The following is a 25,885-nucleotide window of genomic DNA, read 5'->3' as shown; positions in this document are numbered from 1 at the left end:
GGGTTCGTGACAGGGTGGTCCAGCCACCTCCTCCTATAGGAACAGGGGCCCAGAGAGGAAGTGGCTTGTTCAGTACACTTCGTTTGCCCACCGCTCAGCACTCTGCCAGGCACCGCCAGTCTACTCCGGTCAGAGAGACCTGGGGATGTGCCCGCGGGGGTCTTCCGTGCAGAGTGAGGGATCCCCTCGTCCCTGCCGGCCAGTGTGGCCGTGGTGGAGAGATCTTGGGGAAGCCTGTCCCTACTGCACGTGTGAGGTGGCCCCAGGCTACCAGCTGGCTCTGCAGCACTGAGGTGAGCCAGCGAGCTGGACAGACTGTCTGCTCCAGGGATGGAGGGCAGACGGAGCACGAAGACTGACGGGCCTGAGGCCAGCCCTCATGGATCCAAAGGTGCCACCCCACGACGGCGTGGGAGGGACCACCAGTCTTTCCGTGTGGTCCGGCGAGTCATTTTTTTTTTTCCCTTTTCTTTTCTTTTTTTTTAAGCACTTCATGTGTCTCATCTGAAAATGAAGAAGAATATGTGCTATGAGTTGAGAATTTCCCAAGGTGCTTTTTTGTCATTTATTACCATTGACAGGTTTAGTGCTTGTTTTCTTTCCTGTTCCCCACATTGTTCAGAACCTGCTCAAGGTCTCTTGACATCACCTTTATCTAGGATGCCAAAATTAATGAAATGACGACGGATCCATTTTTCATTGTGAAGGAAAAATATTTTGACTCTTACGGTGAGGTTGCTCTGCTTCTGAGAAAACTGAAGTGGGTGCAGCACGGATAGTTTTCATTCCATCAAAACACACACTTTGCTCATTACCGAGAGCACAGGGTAGGTTTGGGAAGGTACAGCCTCCCTGGCAGATGAGAACTCTCTCTTTTTTTTTCTTTCTGTTTCCCATCCTCCATTTTTCTTTACACTCCCCATCCTCCCCTTCTCTACATCACTGTGTAATATATTTTTTAAAGTGCACAGTTATTAAAACTTCAAAATGACCAAGAGACAGTATCCTCTTCATAGAAATCACATACATTGTTTGTGTGTCCACCCAGCTCACCAATGTGGAGACACAATACAGAATGACAACCGAGAGTAGTCAAGTTACTAATTGGCTGAAGTAATAGAGTTTGTCTCAAAATCCTGACAAGGTGTAAGCTTAAACTGTGAAGAAAAATTCCCCTCACTGGCATCTGAAGTCTGTAAAACATCCTAATGAGTTGACTTGGTTTTGTTTTCAGTGGGATATTTAGTCATAAATCTTTGATTCCTGGATTAGAAATTATTTGGGGTACAAACATTACTCCAGCTGCCAAGCTAGAAAGTGATTTTTACTGTTTTGTACTAGTGTTATACTGTAATGCACAGATAGGAAATCCTGTAAATAAAATTTGTCACTTCTGGGAAGAACCCAGGAATTATTTTGGGCAGAATCATGAGGAAAGTTTTTGACTTAAGTTCTGGTAACCAAGGTCCAAGCAAGGAAAAGACCAGGACTCCTCCTTGCTGTAGGATGCTGGTTTTCAAATTGCTCAGCCAAGCTGCCTTCCACAGGAAGGGTAGGGGGACATAAAGGTGGGCTCTAGGATACCATTCCTTCAATTCTGCTGTTATGTTGATTATAATTGCCTTTCCTATAGGACATTCAAAGAAGGATTTCTGCTGTGAATAAATTTGAAGGATCACTTTTACTTTGTTTTTGAAAGGATGCTTTGGGAATTCCTGTAGCTGGAACTTTTATAAAACCAGAACAGATTCCCCTCCCCCGCTTCCCTGGAGAGAAGTGGCTTAAGAATAGTCTTTCTTTAACTTTCAACAGCTTTGACATTCCATGCCCAGGCCATCCCCATCCTGTGTAAGTTCTGTGCAGTACACCCTCATGGCCAATGTCAGGGAGTGGGACTGGAGAAGTTACCCTGCATACAGGCGGTAATTGATGTGATTGAACCTTGCATCTCCTTCCTGCTCTCAGAGACCGGCTGCCCTGCTCAGAGACACACTCTTGTACCCGCTGCACCATCCGTTTTACTTGGAAGATTCATACTAGTTCTGTAACCTTGCAGAAGAGAGCGAACTCGAGTGGAGAAGTTTTAGGAATCTTCAACCAGAGAATCAAGTTTTTGAAAGTTCTTTTCATGTTTCATTTTCAGCTCTTATAAATAGCTTGCTTTCTAGAATTATTGATAGAACTCTCAATTCAGTTTGGGAGGAAAAAACCTAGTATTTGTGGCTATCATGCGTAAATGCCTTTGTATTGAGAATAAGTACACAAGAAGCTGAAGAGTTACTTGTCAGGGTGTAGGCTGGGCAGGGAGAAAAGAACTAAGACTTTAGTAGTACAACAATCAAAATCGTAGACCCACAGGGCTGCCTTCCTTGGCGGTATTGCTGTTAAAAGTTCTTCTGGCTTAGAAATGGAGGACAAAAGCCCACATTTTCTGTAAGAAAGAAAATCTAAACAAACCTTAGAATTTATTTTTTGGTGGGTTAACCACTTACTGAGATACTGCAAAATCCAACATCACAAAAAGTTTCTATTATGGCGACAAAAGTTGTGATGGATTCTCAACTTCTGAGTAATTTGGGGGAAACCAAGAATTATTCTAATTTTAAAAAATACCTGTGGCCCGTTTTCCTAATGTCCAACTATGCTTTGGCTGAGATCAATGGGAAAGTATAGCTTTGCAGCCTCAGACAAAGAGGTTACTCTGATCAAGGATATTTACATATTTTAAAGTATCACTAGTGTCTATAAAGAAAGAAAAAAGGGTCCAGGAGCTGGTGGGAAACCAGCCAGTTCTTTAGCTGGCTGTTCTCTTCAGCTTGCAGAAAATAAGGAAAGGAAATCATATGAATTTTCCTCAAAAGTACAGGATAATTTGTATAAGGGGAGACTGTACAAAAGTTCTAATTTTAATTTTTTTTCTCCATCCCACCTATTCCTATTACAATAAAAAAAAATATTCTGGTAGAAAAACCACTTATTTTTTTTTTTTAAGATTTTATTTATTTACCTGACAGAGAGAGAGAGAGAGTGAGAGAGGGAACACAAGCAGGGGGAGTGGGAGAGGGAGAAGCAGGCCTCCCGCCAAGCAGGGAGCCGGATGCAGGGCTTGATCCCAGGACCCTGGGATCATGACCCGAGCCGAAGGCAGATGCTTAACGACTGAGCCCCCCAGGTGCCCCGAAAAACCACTTATTTTTATTACTAAGTGATTTATTACTGTGATTTGTCACTTTTGGATCTGAGTCTCATTTCATTCCCCTCCTTCATTTTCTCCTCCGTTTTGCCAGATGATGGTCTGCTAGGCAAGGGAGAACCTTTCCAGAACTCTTTCTTCCTGAAGGTAGTTTGTGTGGGGAAGCAGCACATGAGCATCAGCACACGAATAGGCCCCTGGGAATGGTTTGGCCCATGTGGTTTTCACGCGGTTCACAGTGAGGCCCAAGAGGAGTGTGCCGTCCATTCGCAGCAGGGCCGGAAAGCCATGGGCCCGCCATCTTTCCCTTTCTGTTGCCTATCACTGCCCGCCAGAGGGTCAAGCCCCCTACAAGGGGATGGGGAGGAAGATCTTTGATCTCCAAGTCTAAAACGTAGTGGGTGGATGTTGTTTGCAGGAGCTCACACTGGAGGTTCTTTATGAAGCAGGTGAACAACAGCTCCAGAGAACCCCAGCCGACTCTTCACGTGGCGCCTTTGGCCTTCTTGCTTCAGCTTTCACACACGTTAGCTGTCAGTCCTGCAAAGCCAAAAGGACCAATCTCTAAAGTTACGGACTTCTTGTATTGGAAGAAGCACGTGGCCTCATGGTATTGGAAGTACACATACTAAGTCTCTTCAGTGGAGTATCATCTTTTTTTCCCCCTGCTCATTTTCCTGGTGCCTTTAGGGTTTCCTACCAGGGCTCAAGTGTTTTTAGGTCCAGTCTACCATTCAGCCATTTCTTGCTAAAACCGTGTGAATCGCCTGTGTGTATACGTGATTCCTGACTTCGTCCGTTTCTTCCGGTGTGTGCCTCGGCAGAACCACCCCGGCAGGCCTGGAGAGTGACTGCTGCTTCACTTCACATCATGAATATTCAGAGGCTGCAGTCAGTGAGGACTCAGGTGGCAAAAATAGTAAGGTGATGGAAGCAACCCCTCACGTGAAAGCCAGATCTCCATTTCAGTGTCTCCGAACCCCTGATTGCTGCACAGACTGCCCATCCTCGACCCGTGGACCACATGAGAGGAGAGTCCTGGGGAACTCCTATGAATCGGGCATCTGTTCCATACACCAACATGCTCACGTCTTTCTGTATGATGTGTTGTAATCAGCATGTTGTTTTTAAAAGACAACAGGCCCTTCTGTAGTCCTCGCCCACAAAATGCATTTAGGCAGATAGTTCAGCATAAAGGACGCACTGTTGGGACCAGCAATGCATGCATTGTTTTCCCCGTAACGCGGTCAGGATCTCCAGAGCAAAATTTAGTGCATTTTGTGAAATCTTATTTTATGTATTTTGTCCCCATCGGCAGTTAAACTCAAGTAGGAACGGCTCCATTCTCTTACGGGTTAAATTATGCTCTGTGCAGAACTAGTGGTGATGTATAAATTGCAGCCCTGTCTTTTTTTCGAAGGATTCTAAAATAGGTTTTCAGAATTAGTGCTGGATTTTCACTCCTGCATGTGTGGTGACTCTGGATTTTTTCCCTTCAGAGAAGCATCCTTTGCAGCATTCCCCCTTCCGAGGAATCACTTAGACACTTCCAGCTGGTGGCAGGGGATACGGCCATAATACAGCTTCCTCTGCCCCAGCTGTCTTTCTCACTACGATAAATGCATTACGATGGCTGCACTCTCGTGTAAAGGTTCAGGTGGAGGAAGGTGGAGGATGAAGTCTGGAAACCGTCTTTTGGGTTTTTAAAAGCTTCAGCTTCTACAGCATCTTTGCATTTTGCATGTGTTCCTGCTTCTGGTCAAAGGTTTCTCTCCAGTGATTGGAATGCTGCTGTAAGCCTGGCTAAAGGTGCCTGAGGAGATCACCTTATAGGAGGAAGCCCTGCGTGCTTGAGAAGCTCTTTTTAAATGCATTATGGCTCATGCAGCCTCACAATTAAAGAAAAACAGGGATTTAGAAATCAATGCTGAAGAAGAGCCTGAGAAAAAAAGGAAACACCGCAAACGGTCCCGGGATCGGAAGAAAAAGGTAGTGGTCTCTGCCAGAGCATATAGCTTGCCTGGCTTTTTTGTTTTAATCTCCTCCTGGCGTCTGTTGGAGGCATGAAGGGCTATTTTTACATGCTGTGTAGGGGCTGAATTGGGAACAGATGATGAAGCCCACCGGTCGAGCACGGCCGCAGGACGGGCGAGGCGAGGGCAGGTTTTATGCTGTGTGGGGGTGATTGCAGGGCTGATGCGGAAGGTGCGCTTCCACCTCGAGGAGGCTGGGGCACGCCGGCAGGACACAGAAAGGGGGTGCAAGGGAGTGAAAAGTAGTTTCTTCCCAGCCCCATCAAGGTGAAACGGACTCCAGGGACTTCGGTTTGAGGGAGAGGCCGGAGAGCCAGTCTTGGTACTTCTTGGAGGTCTGGCTCGTGGAAAAGGAGCTTTTGTGCTAGAACTACTGTCACTCGTGTGCGTTTCTCAGGCAGATCTGTGACCTTAAAGACGGAGCAGAAAAGTCATTTCCTGCTTCGCGCTTTTCCGCCTTTCTTTCTTTCCTCTTGCCCCTTATTTCTGTAAGGTGCTGCTCCTTAGCTTGTGCAATGGAAATAAGCTGCCAGAAATAACTTTCTTTTGTTACATGAGGCTAAAATCACTGGGGTTTGTTTTTCTCGGCTGGGGGAAAGGGATTATCCTGGATGCAGGAATTCCCATGGCACCAGTGGCGGGGACCTGCAGGCTTCCACGCTGATTGCTTCTGATTAAAGCATGGGCATTGATCATCCCCAACTGATATTCTAAGGTGGTGGGGATGGGGGGAGGAGGAAAATTCTAGGTCAGTGGTGTTTTATTACAGCCTGAGAGTACTTACTGAGTGTTTAGCGACTGTGCCCTTAAATATGACTCCTAGGTACCGGGTGGGGAGTGAGGGCCCAAAGCACTTTTCCTCCATGGCAATTAATAAAAATTGACTAAAACTCTGTGATCTGAATATGAAAGTCAGGTCATAACGCATTTTTATGGCTCTTTGTGAGAATTCCCAAGGGAAAGATCATCTTAATTTGCTCTGAGCAGTGATGCATGTGCCTTGTAAATGACATGCCGATTTCATCCACCACATGTACCTCTCCTCAGGGATCATCAGGAATATTTTTGGTGCCTTTGCCCTTTTCTTCAGAGTTAGGATCAGTAAAAGGAGCCTCTCTGCCATTTGTTACGTGGCAGGCTCGATGAGATTGAGTTTGGAGGGCTACATTTGCTTTGCTGCAAGGTGGTTCATATAGACTGTCCCCCCTTCAGTAGTCTTGTAAATAAACTTCTTGGATATATTTTCATGAAAGTACGAACTCAAGTTGCATATTTCAAAGGCTTGCACAGCAGAGTTATGGAATTGCCATATCTGGCTGGGTTCTGGTCTAATTGTACCGTGTTAGGTTGTCTGTGGATAGGTCACTATGGAGTGCCCCCTCTCCACACATCTTTGCCCACTCCCACCACGATAAACTGGCTTCTAAGGACCATGCGGGAAGGGACATGTGTTTGTATAAAGATACAGCGTCACCATTGCTGTTCATACCCTGTGTAAGAGTTGTTGGCTGAGCCAGGCTTTTGCACCACAGTTTCTTGTGGTGATGACAGGCCTGCTGCCTTGGGGCCTGGGCCCCTGTTTGACTTGGAAGCAAAATCGGGAAGGGGCCAGGCAAAGGGAGCTTCTGGACTCACTGAGCTGAAGCAATTGCTTTGTGGACCAAAGTGCTTTGTTAATGAGTACAACAGAGTCTGTCCAATGTAAATCTCTTAGCAACCAGAAGGGAACATGGAGAAATATCAATATCGCTATGTCAATGTGTAAGCAGATTTAAATGTTTTGTTCTCAGGACAGTCACAAAGTTGATCCAGAAAGTGGCTCGGGGATAACACTTCCATTGCTGTTGTACTACTAGATTTTATGACACAGTAAGATATGCATATTCCCTCTCAAAGATACATGTATTTCAGGACATTTAAATATTCCTAGTCCAGTGATTTCAGGGACCATTTTCAAAGTATGAAGTCAAGGTTAGATTACTTTGAAGACATAATCTAGATTCTTTTTCGGTCATATAGCATATATACCACAAAGTGAATTGTTTTGACTTGGTGTTTCTTTTTCCTACCTTTTCCTAAAGATCCTAATTAAGGCTCGTGGGTTACTTTGCTCCATATTATAGGTCCCATGTCAATTGGAAAAGCTGCTTTTATATACTTTGTGAGTTATTATGGGGTTCGTTGCTCTTGCTCATATGTAGAAATATCCTGTAGGATCTTTTAATTACATAAGAGTAATAGTGAGCAATCTCCTAAAATCACAAAATAGACAAACTTAAGAAAAATGTAAAGAGTATCTAATTTGTAAAATAAGGAATTTGGTTCATGGTACCCGTGTAGTTCAGGTCTGAGCAAGCCCAAGATGAACCTTTCCTGATTCTATCCATATGGCGTAACATCATACAGTATGGGATATTACTAAGCATTATAATCAAATCATAATATGTGCATAAAATCAACACTGCATTCACATTTCATCAGTTTAAAAAAAAAACCCACATTTGGTCTATTAAGAATATTGATAACCATGAATAAGTGATTACCAATTAAAAAAAATAGGAAACTTCTAGGAATTTATAATGACTTGAATTTTTATAAGGGTGTGTTTTATTCTTGCCATAGCAACTCGTGTCAAGAAAAAGATCTTCCTATTTGTTAAAGGAAATACACCTAGATGGATGAACCCTTCATCTTTTTATCACCAGTTTTTCTGACTTGAAGCAAAAAAAAAAAAATCCAAAAAACTTTTCATGAGTATTTTGTTTAAAAGTTTCTTTCTACTGCATTTACAAATCTCCCTGATGCATACTTTCCCATCGCTCTTCCCTGATAGATTTTTCCCTTCCCTCTCTTCCTCTCCTGATGGGCTGCTGAGGCTGGCCGTGAGAGGGTGGCGTGCCCAAGGTAGACGGAGTGCCTTTGGGTGGGTTAATATTGGATCCATGCCCTGACTGAGCAAGTTGCAGAGAGGAACTCTTTATATCCCCTGCGCTGAGCAAGGTCCTGGCCCACGGGCGCTGGTCAGTAGACGACCCAAGCTACTCCTATGGATTCATGAGGGCTAGAAGTCACAAATGCTCTCAGGCCCACATGTTTTGCCTTCTCTCCATGCAAACTATAAGATACGTTTCAATAATGAAGGGTATTAGGAGAATTGACCTTAACTTATTCAATAATTTTTTTTTAATATTCACAAGTATGCTTGTATATATGTATTACATCCTATAAAAAATTTTTGAGGTGATCTAAGGAAATGTACACTAAAAAAAGAAACATTTATATATGTATCACTGACATAGGATAATATATACTGGGATAAAGTGGCATTCAATTTTATGGTTAATATCTTTTCTAATTATTGACGTCAGACTCATACGGCTACTCAGTGGTAGAGCAGGAACGAATATTCATTGCTTCATTTTTGCATTCATGCATTCATTCAGCAGACATTTATTGGGTGACTTCTGAGGGTCAGGCACGGCATCCGGTGGTGGAAGCAAAGCTAAAGGAGGCAGAATGGCAATAGTACAGTAACTCCCTGCGGAGCGAGGAGAAAGATATGAGCACCATTAATCACCCTACATAACGTGTGGAAAGGGAGCCACAGGAGCCCAGAGGAAGACTCCCAGTTCAACTTGAATTGGTGAAGCTGAGCCTTGGAGGAGGAGTGAGCAAGATAGGCAAGGAGAAGGACAGGAGTCCCATGCCCAAAGTGGTGGAAGTAAGAGGGAACGCTCAGGTGTGTGAGAAACAAACATTAATAAAGAGCAAAGGGGATGGGAGTGTATGGCAGGAAAAATGGCTGGAAAAGTAGTCCGGAGCCAGGTCCTGAAGACCTTTGTATGGGCTTGGAAATCACCCTCTCAAAGGAGAGGGACTCGAACCAACTTGAACGGCGGTGGTAGGCTGGGAACCGAACAGCTGCATGGTTTAGAACCATCCCTTGGGTGTCCGTGTTGCAGACAGCAGCCGGGCTAGTGGTCCGGAAGCGCTGGTGGTGATTCAGGCGTGAGAGAGGCTGAGGGGCTGAACCAGGGCAGAGACTGTGACAGTGGAGAGGGGGTGTTGCATCCAGGAGATATTTAGGGGAAGACTCAACAGAACTTGGCAATGGACCGAACGTAGGATGTGAGAGGGAGAGATCGGATTCTAGGGTAACTGCCAAGTTCCTGGCTTGAAGCGGAAGATGAATAATTAAATTTCCTGGATTCATGTCTTTTCTCCCAGGACATTTTTTGACCACTTAAAATGTACCAGATAGGGTTTTAAATTGCTTTGTAGGTGGAGGCTCCCTTAATCTTTACAACAAACCTACAAAGAAAGTATTTTTATCATCCCCATTTTACAAATGAGGAAACTGAGGCACGAACCCATTAAGCTTTTCCTATACTGTTTAGTGGTACATCTGAGATTCCAGCGTGGAATGTCTAACTCTAGCTCATGCTCTAACCTACAACACGAAACAGCATATGTAATTAATATTTTCACAGCTGTGTATCAAAATGGACTTGATTCAGAGAATCTTCTAAGTGATCAGCTATTTCCTAGACATCGGGAACCTCAAATAACAAGCTTTATATCTCTAAGTAACCCAGTGCAGTATGAGCAGTGTGTCTGTTTTTCTTCTCTTCTGCAATAGACTTTTTTTGAAGATTTATTTATTTATTTGAGAGACAGAGAGAGAACACGAGCAGGGGGAGGGGCACAGGGAGAGGGAGAGAGAGAATCTCCAGCAGACACCCTGCTGAGCGTGGAGCCTGACATGGGGCTCAATCCCACAACCCTGCGATCATGGCCTGAGCCGAAATCAAGAGTCGGATGCTTAACCAGCTGAGCTACCCAAGGGCCCCCCCTCTGCAATAGATTTTAGTGTTTTACCTGAAGAATTTCTTTTTAAAATTTTGAACATAAATGGAAAATTACCAACACAAGGACTTGGGATCCTCAAAGACATGTTGCTATAATAACATAACAGTGCCCTAGGTGTTTGCCGTATACCCGGCGATGTGCAGCGTGATTCCCATGGATTTTTTCTACTGTTTTTTCTCACACCTTCTTTATGAGGCAGGCATTATTTTCATCCCCATTTTTTATACCTAAATGAAGACTTAAAGAGAATAACTTGCCTGTGGTCATACAGCTCATACGTGTTGGGGCTACACTTAAATTTGGGTCATAGGACCCCTTTGGAATCTGTATTTAACCACTGGGTTTATTGTAATAAAAATCTGGCAGTCTCTTTTAGGATTAAAGCAGTGTACGGATTTGAGAATAAATTTCAGGAGACATAAACAATTGAGTATTATCTCTTGCTGTAGATGCTTAGTGCATCTATAATGCAAACGTATAGACATTTATAGGCCTTCTTCACCATGCCTAGTTTCCTATGCACCTACAGCACCCATGAGGTAAGATGCCAGGCAGGGGGAGGTTTTGGACTACAGTGACTGGACCTTTGAGGGAGAGGATTGGGTGGACCTGTATTAGATAAAAGGAGCCTACTCTGTTTCTGGCTGTGCTGAGTATGTAGACTCCAGATGTCTATAGAGTCTAATTTCTCTATTAGCATCCTTGATATTCTACACTGTAATTATAAGCTCGCATATGTCTCACCCAGGAGACTGTGAGGGCAGAGGAGGTATCATATCACCTACTATAGCGGTAGGTGCAGAGTGGGTAGTAGATGGGAGGGAGGTGGACAGATGAGAGGCACTATCACGCAATAATTAAGAGCATGGACTGTAGAGGAAGATTGTCTGAGTTCAGGTCTTCGCACTCGTAGCTGGTGTGACCTTGGGGAAGTTATTTTACCTCTCAGTGCCCCAATTTTTTACCTGCAAAATGAATATAATAATAGTACATACCTTTGTCAGAGGGTTGCAATGAGATCTCAGTGAATTAGGATTAGAACGGTGCTTGGCACAAAGCAAGAGCCACATAGTGGTAGTTGTTGCTGTTGTTATTGATATTCATAAGGAACAGAAGAATGAATGGACTGTTTCCAACCTGAGCCTTTAGGGATTGTGCCAACAAGTCAACTCACTGAAGCCAGGCAGGTCAGCTCCCTAGGAGCACGCTGCTGCCCCATCTCCACTCTTCCTCCATTTGGAAGAGGATGGATGGAACTCATCGAAAAGTTGTAAACCTTTGTCCTTTGACATTCCATAGCATTTAGGAATAAGGAAGCAATTAAATAAAACTTGTCTGCTCATTGGTTCTCTGTGCTCTCTGTCCCTATCGTGATACATCTTTTTATTCTCAAAGTCATATGTTCATTTAAAAAAAAACCACTTTCTTGCTCTTGATCAATTACCATTATAATCAGTGCAAGATCATGTTAGTATAAGTTATACATTTATTAATGTCTGAATATGTTATTTAAAATTTTGTTAGTTTTGTCATCAACAGTCTATAGCTATTGAACTGTTTCTTCATTACTCTTCAGGTTCGTGGTCTTTTCTGTCTCTTGATTTGCCTTTGGCAAGATGATATTGTATTGTGTGTATGTGTGTTTTATTGAATCTCAATGTGGAAAAATGTTTGCTTTTAGTAGGTATGTTTGAGGAAAAAGAGGATTTGGCAGTGCTTCATGATTTTTGTAGTTATATTGTTAGAAAAAGATACATTAATCACATCACATTTTACCAGTGTCTCTTCATTTAATAAGAATGTACTGTGTGCCAACATCGTGCCTGTCACCATGCTGGGGACTGGCAATGTAAACGATGGGACCTGTAGGCCCATCTACATGCTCTTTTTTTCTTTTGAAGATTTTATTTATTTGAGAGAGAGAGAGAGAGAGAGGGAGGGAGGGAGGGGGAGTCTGATGCTGGGCTGGATCCCAGGACCCCGAGATCATGACCTGAGCTGAAGGCAAATGCTTAAACAACTGAGCCACCAGGTGCTCCTACCTGCTCTTTTATATTCTGCTTGTACTACTCAACACAGGTAGGGGTGAAGGACTGGAGAAAAAAAAAAAAAAAGATGCTAACAGTATGTCAGAGTGTGATCCACATGTTCAGAGGCTTTAGCCTAAGCTTAAGTTTGTTATGTAACCTGCCTCAGTAACAGAAATAACTGGCCTTGTAATTGAGCTCTGTATGGTTCTAAGTCCCTGGCTTGGGCCATCAGAATAGATGGATTAGATTTTTAAATGTGAGGTTCTTACTAATAGACATCTATGGTGAATTCTTATGTGAAGAGAAGAATAATCACTGTTGGAATGTTAAAAGTTAAATTATTTAGTATCTGAAATTTTATAAATTATTTATCTTTCACGGCAAAATCTAAATATTGCCTAAATCATTTCACTTAAATTAGTGTACATTTAAATTAGTGCGCATTTATTTTTAATTTTGATTTTAATTTTAATTTATTTTTTTTAAGATTTTTTTAATTTATTTGACACAGAGAGAGAGGGGGAGAGAGGGAGAGAGCAAGCACAAGCAGAGGGAGGGGCAGAGGAAGAAGCAGGCTCCCCGCTGAGCAAGGAGCCCGACGCGGGGCTCGATCCCAGGACCCTGGGATCACGACCCGAGCTGAAGGCAGCCACCTAACCAACTGAGCCACCCAGGCACCCCAATTTTTATTTTTTTAAAGATTGTATTTATTTATTTGAGAGAGAGAGAGAGAGAGTGAGAGACAGATCATGAGCAGGGTAGAAGGGTAAAGGGAGAAGCAGACTCGTGGCTGAGCAGGGAGCCCGACACATTGCTCGTTCCCATACCCTGGGATCATGACCATAGCCAAAGGCAGACACTTAACTGACTGAGCCACCCAGGTGCCCCAAATTAGTGTGCATTTAAAATAACTTTTAAGAGGAATACAGTCGCTGAAACAAAGTAGAATTGTTCACTTCTATCTGTTGATTGATGAATAGGTTAAACGTTGAGGGATGATGTCTAAATACAATGTGAAACTGTCGGTTGTATAATCCAAATAGTATCCTAAAGAAAATACTTGCATAGAAAGGTAACATTTGAAAACAAGGAATCTGCTCTAAGTTTTACCCAGACTATGGTGTTTCTAGTTTGTCTAAATTAAAAGTAGAAGAATTGAAAGCAAATTAATGGAAATGAAGCCTGGACCTTTCACATATAGTTCAGATTTTTCTGGTGCTTATCCCCTTCATTGAAGATTATGCTGTCCTGGACCCAAAGTGGCATCATGAAAAAGAATGGCCCATCATCGTCAAATATAGGAGCTGCCTATAAAAAGTATAGATTTCAATTTAGATTTAGTTGGTTCCAGTAAATTATTTCTCAGTTATAGGTGACCTTTCTACTAATTAGGATCGTATCATCAGTTCTGTTTGAATTTATATGAAGCCCATTAGAATGGATAGAGACTAATGTTCTTATGTGCCCAGCCCATAGCTTGCCCTTTGGCAGAACAAAAGCCAACCAGTACCATCACCATAGAAGGGGAGGATATATGGACTGTGTGGAAAAGAATGGGAACAGAGAACTTGGCCAGAGAGGGTTGGAAGTAAGTCCAAGGTTTTCTAGTGACTGGAAGCCAGTGACACTAAAACATTTATAACTATATGTAGGTATCTCTAAAAACTTCATAGTTTCAATACTATGAACAGCATTTTATCCTAGCAAAGTACAGTTTTCTAAGAGGTCTATGCAATTGAAGAGGGTAGGAAAATATGGTAAATTTTGTTTACTAGAGGATTAAAAACATTAATAAAGCAGGCGAGCAATAAGGAGAAAGTTGTGGGGAGGGGGTAAGTTTTACAAACCATGGTGATGGAAAGAATGGGCTTTCGGCCTCGATAAGAATTCATATTGCAGCTGCCACTCATTAGCTGTGTGGCCTTGAACTAAATTTCTTTGGGCTTCAGTTTCCACATTGTTCAAACCAGGATATTAGTCCTTTACTTGCATACATACTGTAAAGAGTAGAAACACTGTAAAGGCATTTTGCCAGGTTCCTGGCATAAACGGAGAAGTTAGCAAGGGCTTCCAGCCTCCCTTCCTTGGAGCATGGGCTCTCAAATGTAACCGGTGACTGTAACCAAGAAGCAAATGGATGAGCTGAGTAAATGAGGGGATGCTTTCAAGAACTTTTATACCTAGCAAGCACTCAGAAAATTATTTGATGGATGGAATTTTACTAATAAACTGGTATCCTCAAAAAGTCATTTGAGCCCTGCAGTTCAGCTCTTTGCAAACTTTTTTACAGCCCTCGGGGAATTAAATCTGTCATTTTGAGAAATACTTCCAAAGACTCACATGTTAAATACATTTTTCTATTCATTAACACTATTATTAATTAGATTCTCTCAGTAGTTAAATGCTAGCCTAGGTAGATATTAAAGAAAGCTTAAGAGGGGCGCCTGGGTGGTTTTTGAAATGAGTATATTCCCGATGTCTTGTGTTTCATGCTTACTGTTTTTTTTTTTTTTTTTAAGGTTTTATTTATTTGAGAGAGAGAGAACGAGCAGGGGTGGAAGTTTGAGGGAGAGAGAGAGAGAGAGAGAGAGAGAGAGAGAGAGAGAAGCAGACTCCCTGCTGAGCAGGGAACCCAACGTGGGACTCAATCCCAGGACCCTGGGATCATGACCTGAGCCGAAGGCAGATGCTTAACCAACTGAGCCACCCAGGCGCCCCTCATGCTTACTGTTTTTATGAGAAAGCTATTGAAGAAGCTGGTTTTAAAGAACTCAGGGACTCAAAACAGACTTATTTTCAGAGGCTAAATTAGAAATTAAAAACAATTTGTAGAATGGTAAGAAATTAGCATCAACATTAAAAAAAAAACAACCTCCTTGAGCTGATGACACTGACAAATGTTGGAAGTGAGTCACTAGGCGCCGCCAGATTCTCAGCCAGGAGAGCAAAGACCTCTTAGGCCTTAGGAAGTGATACTCTTTCTTTTTCTATTTCCTTGACGGTAAGAACAATGAGTAAAAAGCTCAAATTTGGGAAAGGGAGTAGACAAAAATTGGAATCTCAAAAAAATGGATTGATTATTTGGAAAGGACGATTTTAGGTTTTACTAGCACACTTTAGTCTGAATCAATAGGGACCCTGCTAGCAAAGTTAGGCTCCACTTACAATAAAGTAATTGGCAGGTGTGGAAAGCTGTTCTCTTGGTTAACGCTTATGTGAACCTCTGAGTTAGATGGCTTTATTCTCCTTTTGCAGATGAGCAGATTGAGACTCTGACACTGAATTTAACAGTACCAGTGAACAGACAGAGGCAGAATTTGAACCCCTTTCCCCCTTACACTATTCTGCTTAGAGATGATTCACCACTCATGTCAGATTCTTACATTTGGAGAAAGCTTTTGCTTTTATTTTTCATTATTTTCTAATTGGTTATTAAATCATTTTTATGCCTCCCCATTACCAATGTTATTGTTCATTTGTTTTATGTGACAAATACTAGATAAGAAGTACTTTTTAAATAATGATGCATGACTTAAACCCTACGTTTTTATCCTCACACGTTACATGGGGACATTAAGTATTACTGCAAAGCACAGAGCAATTTTGAATCAGGTACAGAAAAATCATAATTGACCTTGGCACTGTGGATTTACCATTGTCTAGGGAAGCAACATTAGTCAAAGCCATAATCTTGAACAATGCATTTTGTTTTCTATTAGTCCCCAAAATGCCCAATCTCATAATTCCCAGCCACATTCCTACTACCTAGCTGCTTTTAGGGGTGAATGAGAGAGGATGTGCCTGAAGGTTCTGAGGTCACCGAATCCCCACACTGTCCACTGTTTCCCCCCCATCCCACCCCCCACCCCTTTTGTAAGGACCTGCTCTCCCTCTGTGCAGTGGTTCGGCCACTGCAACCTGATTCAGTAACATAATGAGTGTATTTACTTAGCTCTGTCAACACTCAAAATGCGTTTGCCTGCCTCGAAATAAGAAGATAATCATATTGATGTTGAAAAGTGCTGAATGCAATTAATTTTTTTCCTTTGAAGAACGGCCATTGTTAAGGATCCCTGCTTTACTATGCCTCTTCAGCTGGAGTCGTTCTTTGCCATCTAAAAATAAATGGTTTTGTGTACACATTTATTCCAACCACATTTATTCCAAAGAGAATTAATATATCAATACCAGTAATACAGGCATGTGAAACTCACATATTCACTCATCATCATTAGTGTGGAATTAATCATCCTGGTAATCCTCCTCAATTCCAGTCTGTGATTCATTTCAGAAGGTTTTGATTGTACCTCATCTTAGCTGAAATTAGGTGTTTGAAGGGGACCATGAATACATTAGAATAGGTGTTTTCCCTGTAGACTGTGTTATGACCTGGCTAACACGAGCATGGTATTCCACAGACACTGAGCGTGCTCAAGGCAGCCTCACTTCTCCTGCTCCACTGTGTGTGGATCCAGTTCCTGGGCTTTGTCCGAGCTCCCCACCAGAGAGCTTGTCTCCACTGGCTGGTTGTAACTTGATTTTACATAACATGTTTCAGTGGATTTTTCTGTGGGATCAGATTAAAATAATTACATAGCCATCCAGTTGGCATCTGATAGGCATTATCTTTTTGTTTTCTGGTGGATTAGTTAGGGTTTTGTTTGCAGTGTCAGGAAGGGAGAGTGTTCTTAGGTGCATTTGGCATTCTCGGCTTTGACCTGCTTTCCTAGAGCTGCTTTGCAGCTTTAGCGGAACCTAAATTATTAATGCGATCTGTGCTGTATCTGCACATAGGGCTTAATCCAGCCTTTTTTTTTTTTTTTTTTTAAGTGCTGCTGGGGATCACTGAAATAATAGGAAAATTGATTTTTGGAGGCTACGTGGAATGAGGAATGGGCCTGGGTGTGAGCCGTGAGTCATGGAGGCTTGGGTTTGAGGCTCCTGACTGTCACTACTTTGCTGCATGGTCCCCAGTTGGTTACTTGACCTCTCTGAGCCTCTGTGCCCTCATCCACAATAACACCTAGTACAAAGAGATGTTGTGAAGACAAAATTAAATTGAACATGAAGTGCCTGGCACAGGGCAGTGATTCAGCCAATGTTAATTCCTCCCACTTCCCTGCTCCTTCCTCTTCCCCTCGTCCACTTGGAAGAAATGAGTTTATTTTATGCTGAATGTATTTAGGGAGAGTTGTCAGTTAAAATGAGGAAAGTAAATTCACTGAAGGTCATTCCAAGCAGGGTAAAAGTAAATACAAATTATATGCATGTGTGTATGTGGAGAAAAATACATATTTATATAAAATGTAATATTAATAATTATATGTACATATATATGTGTGTGTGTATATATATATTAGATATATTCCAAATATTTATTATTCATATATATTCTACATAAGGCAGTTAAATCCAGAGCCAAATTGCTCTTACTTTCCATTAGAAAGAAATGGGGTTTCTGGAGAGAGCAGTGAACGTGGTGCGGGGTGTAGGAACACCTGGGTTCTGGGCAGGTGCGATGCCTTTGCCGGGATCGCTCCGTTCAGCTCCAGCTCCTTCCGCAGCAGCGCCCCACCTCCAATGCAGGTGTCCCCGTAGCTTTTCTAAACTGAGTGAGAAGCCAGTCCTTTATCCCCCGGGTATGCCCTAATGGATTTACCTCTGCGTTAACGGTCTCCCTCTGGCAGCTAGCTGCCACTTGAATCCCAGACTGAACTCTACTTGGAGGAAGCTGGTCAGCAAGAGTTCAGTTTCAGCGGCTCTCCTGAGAGGGCTTCAGAGACGGTCTGTGATGTGTGTTTCCTCGGGACAAATGCAGAGAAGTAGACAAACTGTGGGCAGACAGGTTTTCTTGCTAAATATTACCTCCAATCAAAGAAGACTTCTTTTAAGAGCTTTTGGCGCATTGAATACCTGTTTGCCACCTTTACCCCCCGCTTGATTACTTGTCATGCCCTGGGGCGTCTGGCAGTCCTCTTACCTGCGTCTTTCCCACCATGTGAATAATTGATGTACATCGTAGGTGGAGCATTCCACCCAGGGAGGCTAAGGTCACCCAGAGGAAGCATTACTGTTACCATTTTGAAATGGGTCTTTCCAATATTTTTCTAAGCATGTATATACGTAGTTTCTTCTTCACTCTTCTTCTGTTTTCTTCCTTTCCTTCTCTTCCCTCTTCTTTCTTTTTTCCCCCAAATTAATGGAGATAATGGTAGTACCTCCTCTTTTGTTGCCTCATTTTTTTCCCATGGAACAATATAATGTGAACATTATGTTTATGTCAATAAACATATTTTTGTAAGGTTTTTAATGCGTCTTTGGTATTCTGCTTTATGGATGTACCAGAATGTATCCAACTAATATCTTATTTTTGTATATTTGGTTCATTTCAGTTTTTGTTATTGTGAAAAATGGCACAAAGGACAATAGGGCTTCATCTTTTTCCACAACTGAAGGGTTCTCACTTTCTGCTCTCCTTTCTGGCGACTCCTTAGCCAAGCACTCTCGGTCCTTCATTCTGAGGCCAGAGCCCCATGTACCACCTCATTTTCCACAAATACGCTAGTTGACCTTACTTGTCATTGGAGGGACGGTCTTTCCCTTTCCCAGAGCGTACATACCCTGGCTTTCCCACCACAGGCTTTGTGCCGTGTGGCCTGCAGCACTTCCCTCCCCCATTCTCCTCCAGTGGGGGGGTCCTTTCTTTCCTCGTACCTGGTACAACTCTTTGTGTCTCTTAGGAACGCTATATGGAGCTATAGTCCTTTGTGTATGAAGGTCTCTAGGTGAAAGAAGTCCCAAGTCTCGATTTTGAATCTTGGCATGGCCCCTAAGTTTGCACCTTCAGCTGCTCTTTCCGTGGCTGTTCTTTGTTGAGGACCCTGACAAGGTGGCGTGGAGAGGCTCCAGCGGTTCCTTCGTGCTCATCTGGACTACTGATTCCTTGGAGCAGGCTTACTCCTAATTCCTAGTGTGTCCTCTTCCAGGCCACCTTGGCTCTGTCCTGTTAAATGAATAAATGGCAGTGGCCACACAGCTCTCTGCCCAGGATTCTGTGCTTTTTCTCCAGATTATTGGAGGCCTGTGGCTGTCAACTGGCAAGAGAAGAGGTTCTGCCTTATACACCGGGGGGTTAGTGTGAGCAGCCAGCCTTCATTGTTCGGGGCTGGGGGACTTCCCAGGATGGGACATCTTCAGTGATAGAACTGGGACAACCCCAAGGGTGTATTAGAACCAGTGGCATGTGGTGGGGCTAGGACAAATTGTAGAGCGAGGAAGAGGTCCTCTGTACTCCCTGCTTCTAAAACTCTCTTGGCTTTGCTAACTTGAGGGGCTTGCCTTCCATCTCCTCCTTCTCCTCCAGGAGTCTGTAACCCATTTTTGTAATTTCCTGTCATCAGTGGGTGTTACTTCTTCCTAAATTTTCAGTTCTCTCCTGAGCATTCAAGTGCAGTGGACCCTTCTGCATGCCATGCCATAGCGCATATAGGGAAGTACTTAAAATCTAGCTTTGGGCAACTCCTGCTTTCATTATATAAGGTCTCATCTAGGGCCCGGTTGCTTTTGCTTTACTTTTATTTCATGGGCTCTTCAACTCCTTGGATCATGTGTTTTACTTCTTAATTTTTTTTTTTTTTTTTTGCATCTTTGGCTTAAATTTATTTTTACCACCACTCAAATTTAGATTATACAGTACATACAGGGATTTTTGTTTTTGTTGTTAGTTTTATACACTCTTTAGGTTTAAGGAAAATTGCTCAGGGCAAAGGAAAGATTAAAATATAGGCAAAGGAGGGGCGCCTGGGTGGCTCAGTTGGTTAAGCGACTGCCTTCGGCTCAGGTCATGATCCTGGAGTCCCGGGATCGAGTCCCGCATCGGGCTCCCTGCTCAGCGGGGGGTCTGCTTCTCCGTCTGACCCTCCCCCCTCTCATGTGTGCTCTCTCTCTCTCTCTCTCTCAAATAAATAAATAAATAAATAAAATCTTTAAAAAAAACTTAAAAAAAAAATATAGGCAAAGAGATTAAAAACCCTAGCACTATCACCTTATTTTTTATCATTCCCAGCTTGGACTTGCCAAAGCGGTCTCCCCCTCCACCATGCCACTTGAACCAAGGGAAGGAGACGTCAGCCTTCACCCCATCTCTCCCGGGGAGAAGCTCCTCGCCTGGGTGCCTCCTTCCACCAGGCAGTGGGGGACTGGACACAATAAAGAACTTTACTACTTTCCAACCTAATTCTCATTTAGTTTCTCATGTCCTCGACAGAGGGAATCTGTCATTATTTTATTAGAAAATGTTTTGATGTAGGCCACTGCAGAGCCACATAACTAAAATGTTGTGTGTGCAAGAGACTCACATTTTACTTAAATTTATACGACTGAGATAACAAACATGACCTCAAATTGTTTTACAGTGATACCTAGGTAAGAAAACAATCCATTTATCATGCCCCAACTTTCATACCAGTCACTCAAATTGTATTTAATGGATTAGTAGTGACTTTTACGGACTGCAGATTAAAACAAGATTCAGTTACTTTATTAGGATGAGTCAATGAATAATTTCATTTCATTCAGTGAAAAGAAGAGCTACTATAGAAATCTGAATTTGAACCTATAGGACTTACGTAAAGGACAGCTACATCCGTTTTGAAGGGCAGAGTTGTGTGGAAAATCCCCAGAGTGTCTAGAGTCGTGGAATCTTAGAGGTGGAGGGGACCTTGGAGGTCACGGAGCGAGGGCCTCTGCGGAGCCTGCCTGTCCTTGAGGACAGACGGTTCTGTGACTGGCTTGTCAGTCTCTGCTTATGAATCGCCTGTGACTGGAAACGTCCTACCTCTAAACATAGTCCACCCCATTTCTGGACAGTTCTAATTGTTAGAATATGCTCTCTTATTTTGAGACTAAATCCAGCACCCTGCTATGTCCACCCATATGCCAGTTATTTATATAGATGAAGATAGATGTGTTGGTGCCGCATCTCCTCTCCCAGTGAAATGCTCCCTGTTTCTTCAGCCAGTCCTCCTGAGACCCCGATCTTCCCCCGTTAGCCATCATGTGCACCCCAAACTGACAGTCTTCTGCATGGAGACCGTCCAGCTCATGCTGTATTGAAACAGCTCAGCCTCCACTGTCGCCTCTCTTTATAAGAGGCCACGGTCACAGTCATTGTAGGGAGAAGACAATTGAGCATCTCTATAGCCCCTTTTCACAGGAACTTTGTTTCTGGTTTGCACATGGATTTTCTCCTTCCTCTTTCACTTTTAGCTTTGTCTCTTTGTTGGCATTGAAATACATACATCCGACTGATGTGTGAACACATTGGAACATTTATAAACAGCAGTAAGTACAGATTTATAAAGATACAGAAGCTCTGTCCCCACCAATACTTTATCTTCTGTATTTTCCATTGTCCTATCTCACATTACTCTATCCCTCAGACTCAGAGATTATTTTCTAAGTAAGTACTAAGTACCAACCATACATCCTGCATTGTCCTTTCTCTCTCTTTTACTTGGCTTCTGCCCTCCTGTTCTTGTTTCTGCTTTCTTCCTTAAACATCAGAATATTCACTAGAATTCGCTTAGACCAGACGGAGATAGTTCAGTATCAGTTGGATCCACGAGAGGAACAAATAATGTGATGTGTTAAGCTTTATCAAAGGTTGATTTTTCATATCTCAGGTTAACCAATTTAACTGGTAAACTGTTGGCTTCTTAGAGACTTTTATGGACTGAATCCTTAGACACTTAAGTTATGTGGAACTATTTTGATAGGAAAATTAGCCAAATTAATTTGGATGTAAAAGTAAGAAAATTCTGAAATATTTGTGTGGTGCAGTGGATATGAAACACACATAATTGTTTTGATTCAGTAGCACTTCAGTTCAACAAATATTTACATGCTTTAGGAATCCAAAGAAAAAAAAGATGTACTTCTAGACCTTTGGGAACTGGTAGTTTAGTAAGGAAGATGGACAAGTTGGAAAGAATTAAGATAGTCTTAAGTGTATGAAGTGTATAAAGTAAGATGGAGGCCATGTGGGGGGCACAACTATGGTGCAGAGGGTAGAAAGAGGTGGACATTGAAGCTGGCTCTCTAGACTGAGAACTGTGAGCACAGTTAGAAAACTTGTAGAAAGAGGTAGGACTGGTCAGACAGGATGGCTAAATGTGGGTGCAAGAGAAAGGAAGGAGCTAAGAAAGATGTGTAGGGGCTGTCAAATGTGAGCATCTGTGGGGCGCCTGGGTGGCTCAGTAGGTTAAGTGTCTGCCTTCGGCTCAGGTCATGATCCCAGGGTCCAGGGATCGAGCCCCGCATTGGGCTCCTTGCTCAGTGGGGAGCCTGCTTCTCCCTCTCCCTCTGCCTCCCCCCAACCCCTGCTTGTGCTCTCTCTCTCTCTCCCTGTCAAATGAATTAAAAAAAAAAAAAAATGTGAGCATCTGAGAGGCTAGTTATACCTTGTGTTAAGAAAGAAATGTGGAGGATGGGGGCACCTGGGTGGCTCAGTTGGTTAAGCATCTGCCTTCAGCTCAGGTCATGATCCCAGGGTCCTGGGATCGAGTCCTGCATCAGGCTGCCTGCTCAGTGGGGAGCCTGATTCTCCCTCTCCATCTGCTACTCTCCTTCTGCCCCTCTCCCTTTCCCCTCCCCCCTGCTCATGCTCTCTCTCTCAAATAAATAAATAAAAGCTTTTTTTTTTTTTTTAAAAGAAAGGAATGCAGAGGTATTGGCTTACATGTGTGTAGGATGTGCCCCTTTTCCTCCTGCTTTCCCTGATTCCTGTCAACTCTTAATAATTTTTACTTTGCAAAAATATTATCTTATGTTGACTTTTAACTTGGGTTTTTAGTATGAAATTCTGCACTTGGGACACCTGAAAGAGCAGAGACCTACTGAGCTGATACATGAAAAGCCTGGAGAATAATTACTGAATTGTTTGAGAAATGTGGAAGCCTTGCTTTCCGTCTAGGCTGTCATTCATCAGGCATGGTGAATTTAGAAATGCTGGTTGAAAGGCCTCTCAGATTTAGATTATGACAGTCTTTATGATAAGAACTGTGATGTTCCGTTCTTGTTCTCCCTTCCACTATAAGTATTTGCTATATTCACAGTAAACCCTTTAGAACAGTGACATGTTTTAATGTATTCTTCCATTTTGTGAGCAAGGTATTTATAGTTATTTTAAAAGGAGGAAAGTGAAAAAAATAGAAGAAAATCATCCGCAATAAACTGCATGATCAATTTAATGCATTTCTTCCACATCACAACTTTAAAGGTTTAATTTTCGGAAGTTTAGAGAAATGAAAAAGATAATATCTTGAAAAACAAGAGAATGGATTTTCTTACAAATAAGTTCATTAATAATTATAAGCTTGATTACATGTGAGATGTAAGAATGCTCTGAAATGGATTCTGAGAACATGCACTACATTTAACCTTTCTGAAATGTGCTACTTTTACTAAAAAAAAAGTTTAAGTTTGAAGTTGCATATTAAAGACTTCTGTAAGAATATTAAAATGCACTCAGTCGACCTTTTGTAAAACCTTTTTGGGGAAGCATACATAGTATTTTGATTAAAAATTTTGCTTTAATATTAAAGCCCAAATAACCAGTAAGGAATGTCATCACCCCAAAATTCGTGAGATGATTTTTTTTCTAATTCTTTTTGTATGTTTGTGTTCATGTGTGTTTGTATATCTTTCTGTACTTTTAATTTTATTAGCCTGACAACTATATATCAGTATTTGCAGCTATTAATTCTAGCACAAATAAAGAGACATCAAATCTCATGAAAGGCTTGAGCTTAGTGGAGAGTCAAAGCAGACAAGAGAAAACAGCTTTTGGTTTGTTAAAGATAAAACCTATATCTACTGCTCAGTGCAATGGGCGGTTATGTTAAATAGGAAGTTGCCTGGATAGAGTGATGCAAAATACATGGTGGCACTAGACAATGGAAGGGGATCCTTTTATATTAGAGTAATTGGGTCTTGATGTATCTGTCTTTTGAGGTCCACTATCCAATTATCGTAAAACGAGGCGCACACATATTCTTTCAAGAGAGGCCTTCCGACACTCACGGTTCTGTGCTGTGGACCACAGCTGGGACATTTGCTTCAGATGTGGTTGGGAAGTCCCTAGGTCCCTTGTGTCATCATGGGGAATGTGGCAGGAATGCCTAGCCTAGACTTTTAGCTTGCACTTGCAATTTAATGTAGAGCTTTTAATTGCATTCTCAGCGATATTTGCTTTCATCTCATAACAATAAAATCTTCATGGTAATGTCTCAGGAAAGCGTGGCACTGAAGCGGAGATGTGTGGCCCCAGGAGTACCTCAGCTTTTACGTAAACGTTCAGCAAAAGGCGTTCTCTTTATCGGCCTTACAATTATATGTCCAGAAAATTCTGAAACTTTGTGCTTAGAAGAATCTTATTGTTGTTTAATGTTTCCAGGAAGAATTTTTTAAACGCAGTTGTAATTTATATGAGTCAAACGCAATGATCCTGAGTATATATTTAATCAGTTTTGACAAATGCACTGTTGTTTATCTGATTCCCCCAACGAGATGGATTGCATTTCATCGCCCCTGGGAGCTCCTTCCTACCATTTGCCAGTTAGTGTCCCTCCTCCGCTGGAAGCAGCCAGGGTTAGGATTCCCAGCACTGTTGTTGAACCTTAAAGTTAATTCTGAGAGGCTTCTCTGTCCAAGAAGGATCTTTAAAACTATGTTTTCTTTTTATTTATTTATTTATTTTTTATTATGTTCAATTAGCCAGCATATAGTATGTTTTCCTTTTAAAGAGCTTTCCCCCGCTAAGGGGGTGGGGAGGTGTGGTAATTCAGAAGGACATGCATAGGCCAGGAATGGGGATCTAAAACTTGGCCATGCAGAATTTCAATGTAGTGCTTCTAAAACACATGAGTGTATCTTAAGTGTCAAATTGTTACTGAAGGAGGAGCAGGTCCCTTTCCAGCCTGTCAAAAAGATTTCAAGCAATTTGATTTCTTGTTGTATTTTAATTTGTCTCTATGTCAATTTCCACTTCTGGTAAAAATTACCAGCAGTGCTTTGTGATTATACCTTCACTTTGCAGAGTATGGTCACCCTTCTGTAGGGTCGAATAAATAACCCATTAATGGAAATTTAGCAAGAATGAACAATAAATGCCATGGATGAAGCTGAAAAGTTTGGCATAATTCCCTAAATGTAGAGAAACAGGCTTTGCTTTGGTGTCCTCTCAGCCTCTGTAGGGTGATAAAACAAGCCAGATAGATTTCACATCCATTTCTCCTCCCTGACTATATACCATGGTCTCCAAGGTGAGGCTCTATCATTTGGTTCTCGTTGTAACCAGACAAAGAGTCCTTCTGTTCTCTCCCTTAGAGACAGACAGATGGACGGAGACAGAGACAGAGAGAGACAGAGAGAATGTGTGTGTTGAGCATTCCATATTACCCCTAGAGATTTTTCTGTCCCTCCTTTTAGCTAATGTGCTCTTCTTCATAAATACATTTCAGAGGCAGGGTTGGAATAAACTGAGCACTGCAGAGAGATGAAAGATTCCAGGATAGAGGGCTACTTTTATTTCAATATTGCAACACATGGAGTACAGAAGGAAAGAAATTGTGCTGCTGTTGAAATTTATTCTTTTTATTAAAATAGACAAGCATTAAACAAGCCATAAAATTTCCATCTGTATTCACAGCAGGCTCCCACCATCCAAAATACAGATTCCGCCCCCCCCTTCTCTCTAAAAC

The 25,885-nt window shown here is 42.3% G+C and overlaps 1 protein-coding gene across 19 annotated transcripts in view; it reads left to right on the top strand.

The window, feature by feature from the left end:
• Window positions 1-25,885, top strand: part of ANK3 (ankyrin 3) — a 511,278-nt gene that overhangs the window by 175,196 nt on the left and 310,197 nt on the right. For 8 of the 19 annotated variants that reach the window (XM_032423847.1, XM_032423845.1, XM_032423841.1 and 5 more), the window contains exon 1: window positions 3,217-5,182. The exons of 1 other annotated variant lie outside the window; for it this stretch is intronic. In XM_032423847.1, coding sequence (XP_032279738.1) covers window positions 5,069-5,182 — 114 coding nt within the window. In that variant the 5' untranslated portion in view covers window positions 3,217-5,068. Of the gene's footprint in view, window positions 1-3,215; window positions 5,183-25,885 lie in introns of those variants that run through there. 10 more of the 19 variants (XM_032423848.1, XM_032423849.1, XM_032423851.1 and 7 more) reach the window with 6 other exon arrangements.

Source organism: Phoca vitulina, unplaced genomic scaffold (genome assembly GCF_004348235.1).
Source record: "Phoca vitulina isolate PV1807 unplaced genomic scaffold, GSC_HSeal_1.0 scaffold29, whole genome shotgun sequence".
NCBI lineage: Eukaryota > Metazoa > Chordata > Mammalia > Carnivora > Phocidae > Phoca > Phoca vitulina.
This window is presented reverse-complemented; position numbering and strand designations above follow the sequence as displayed.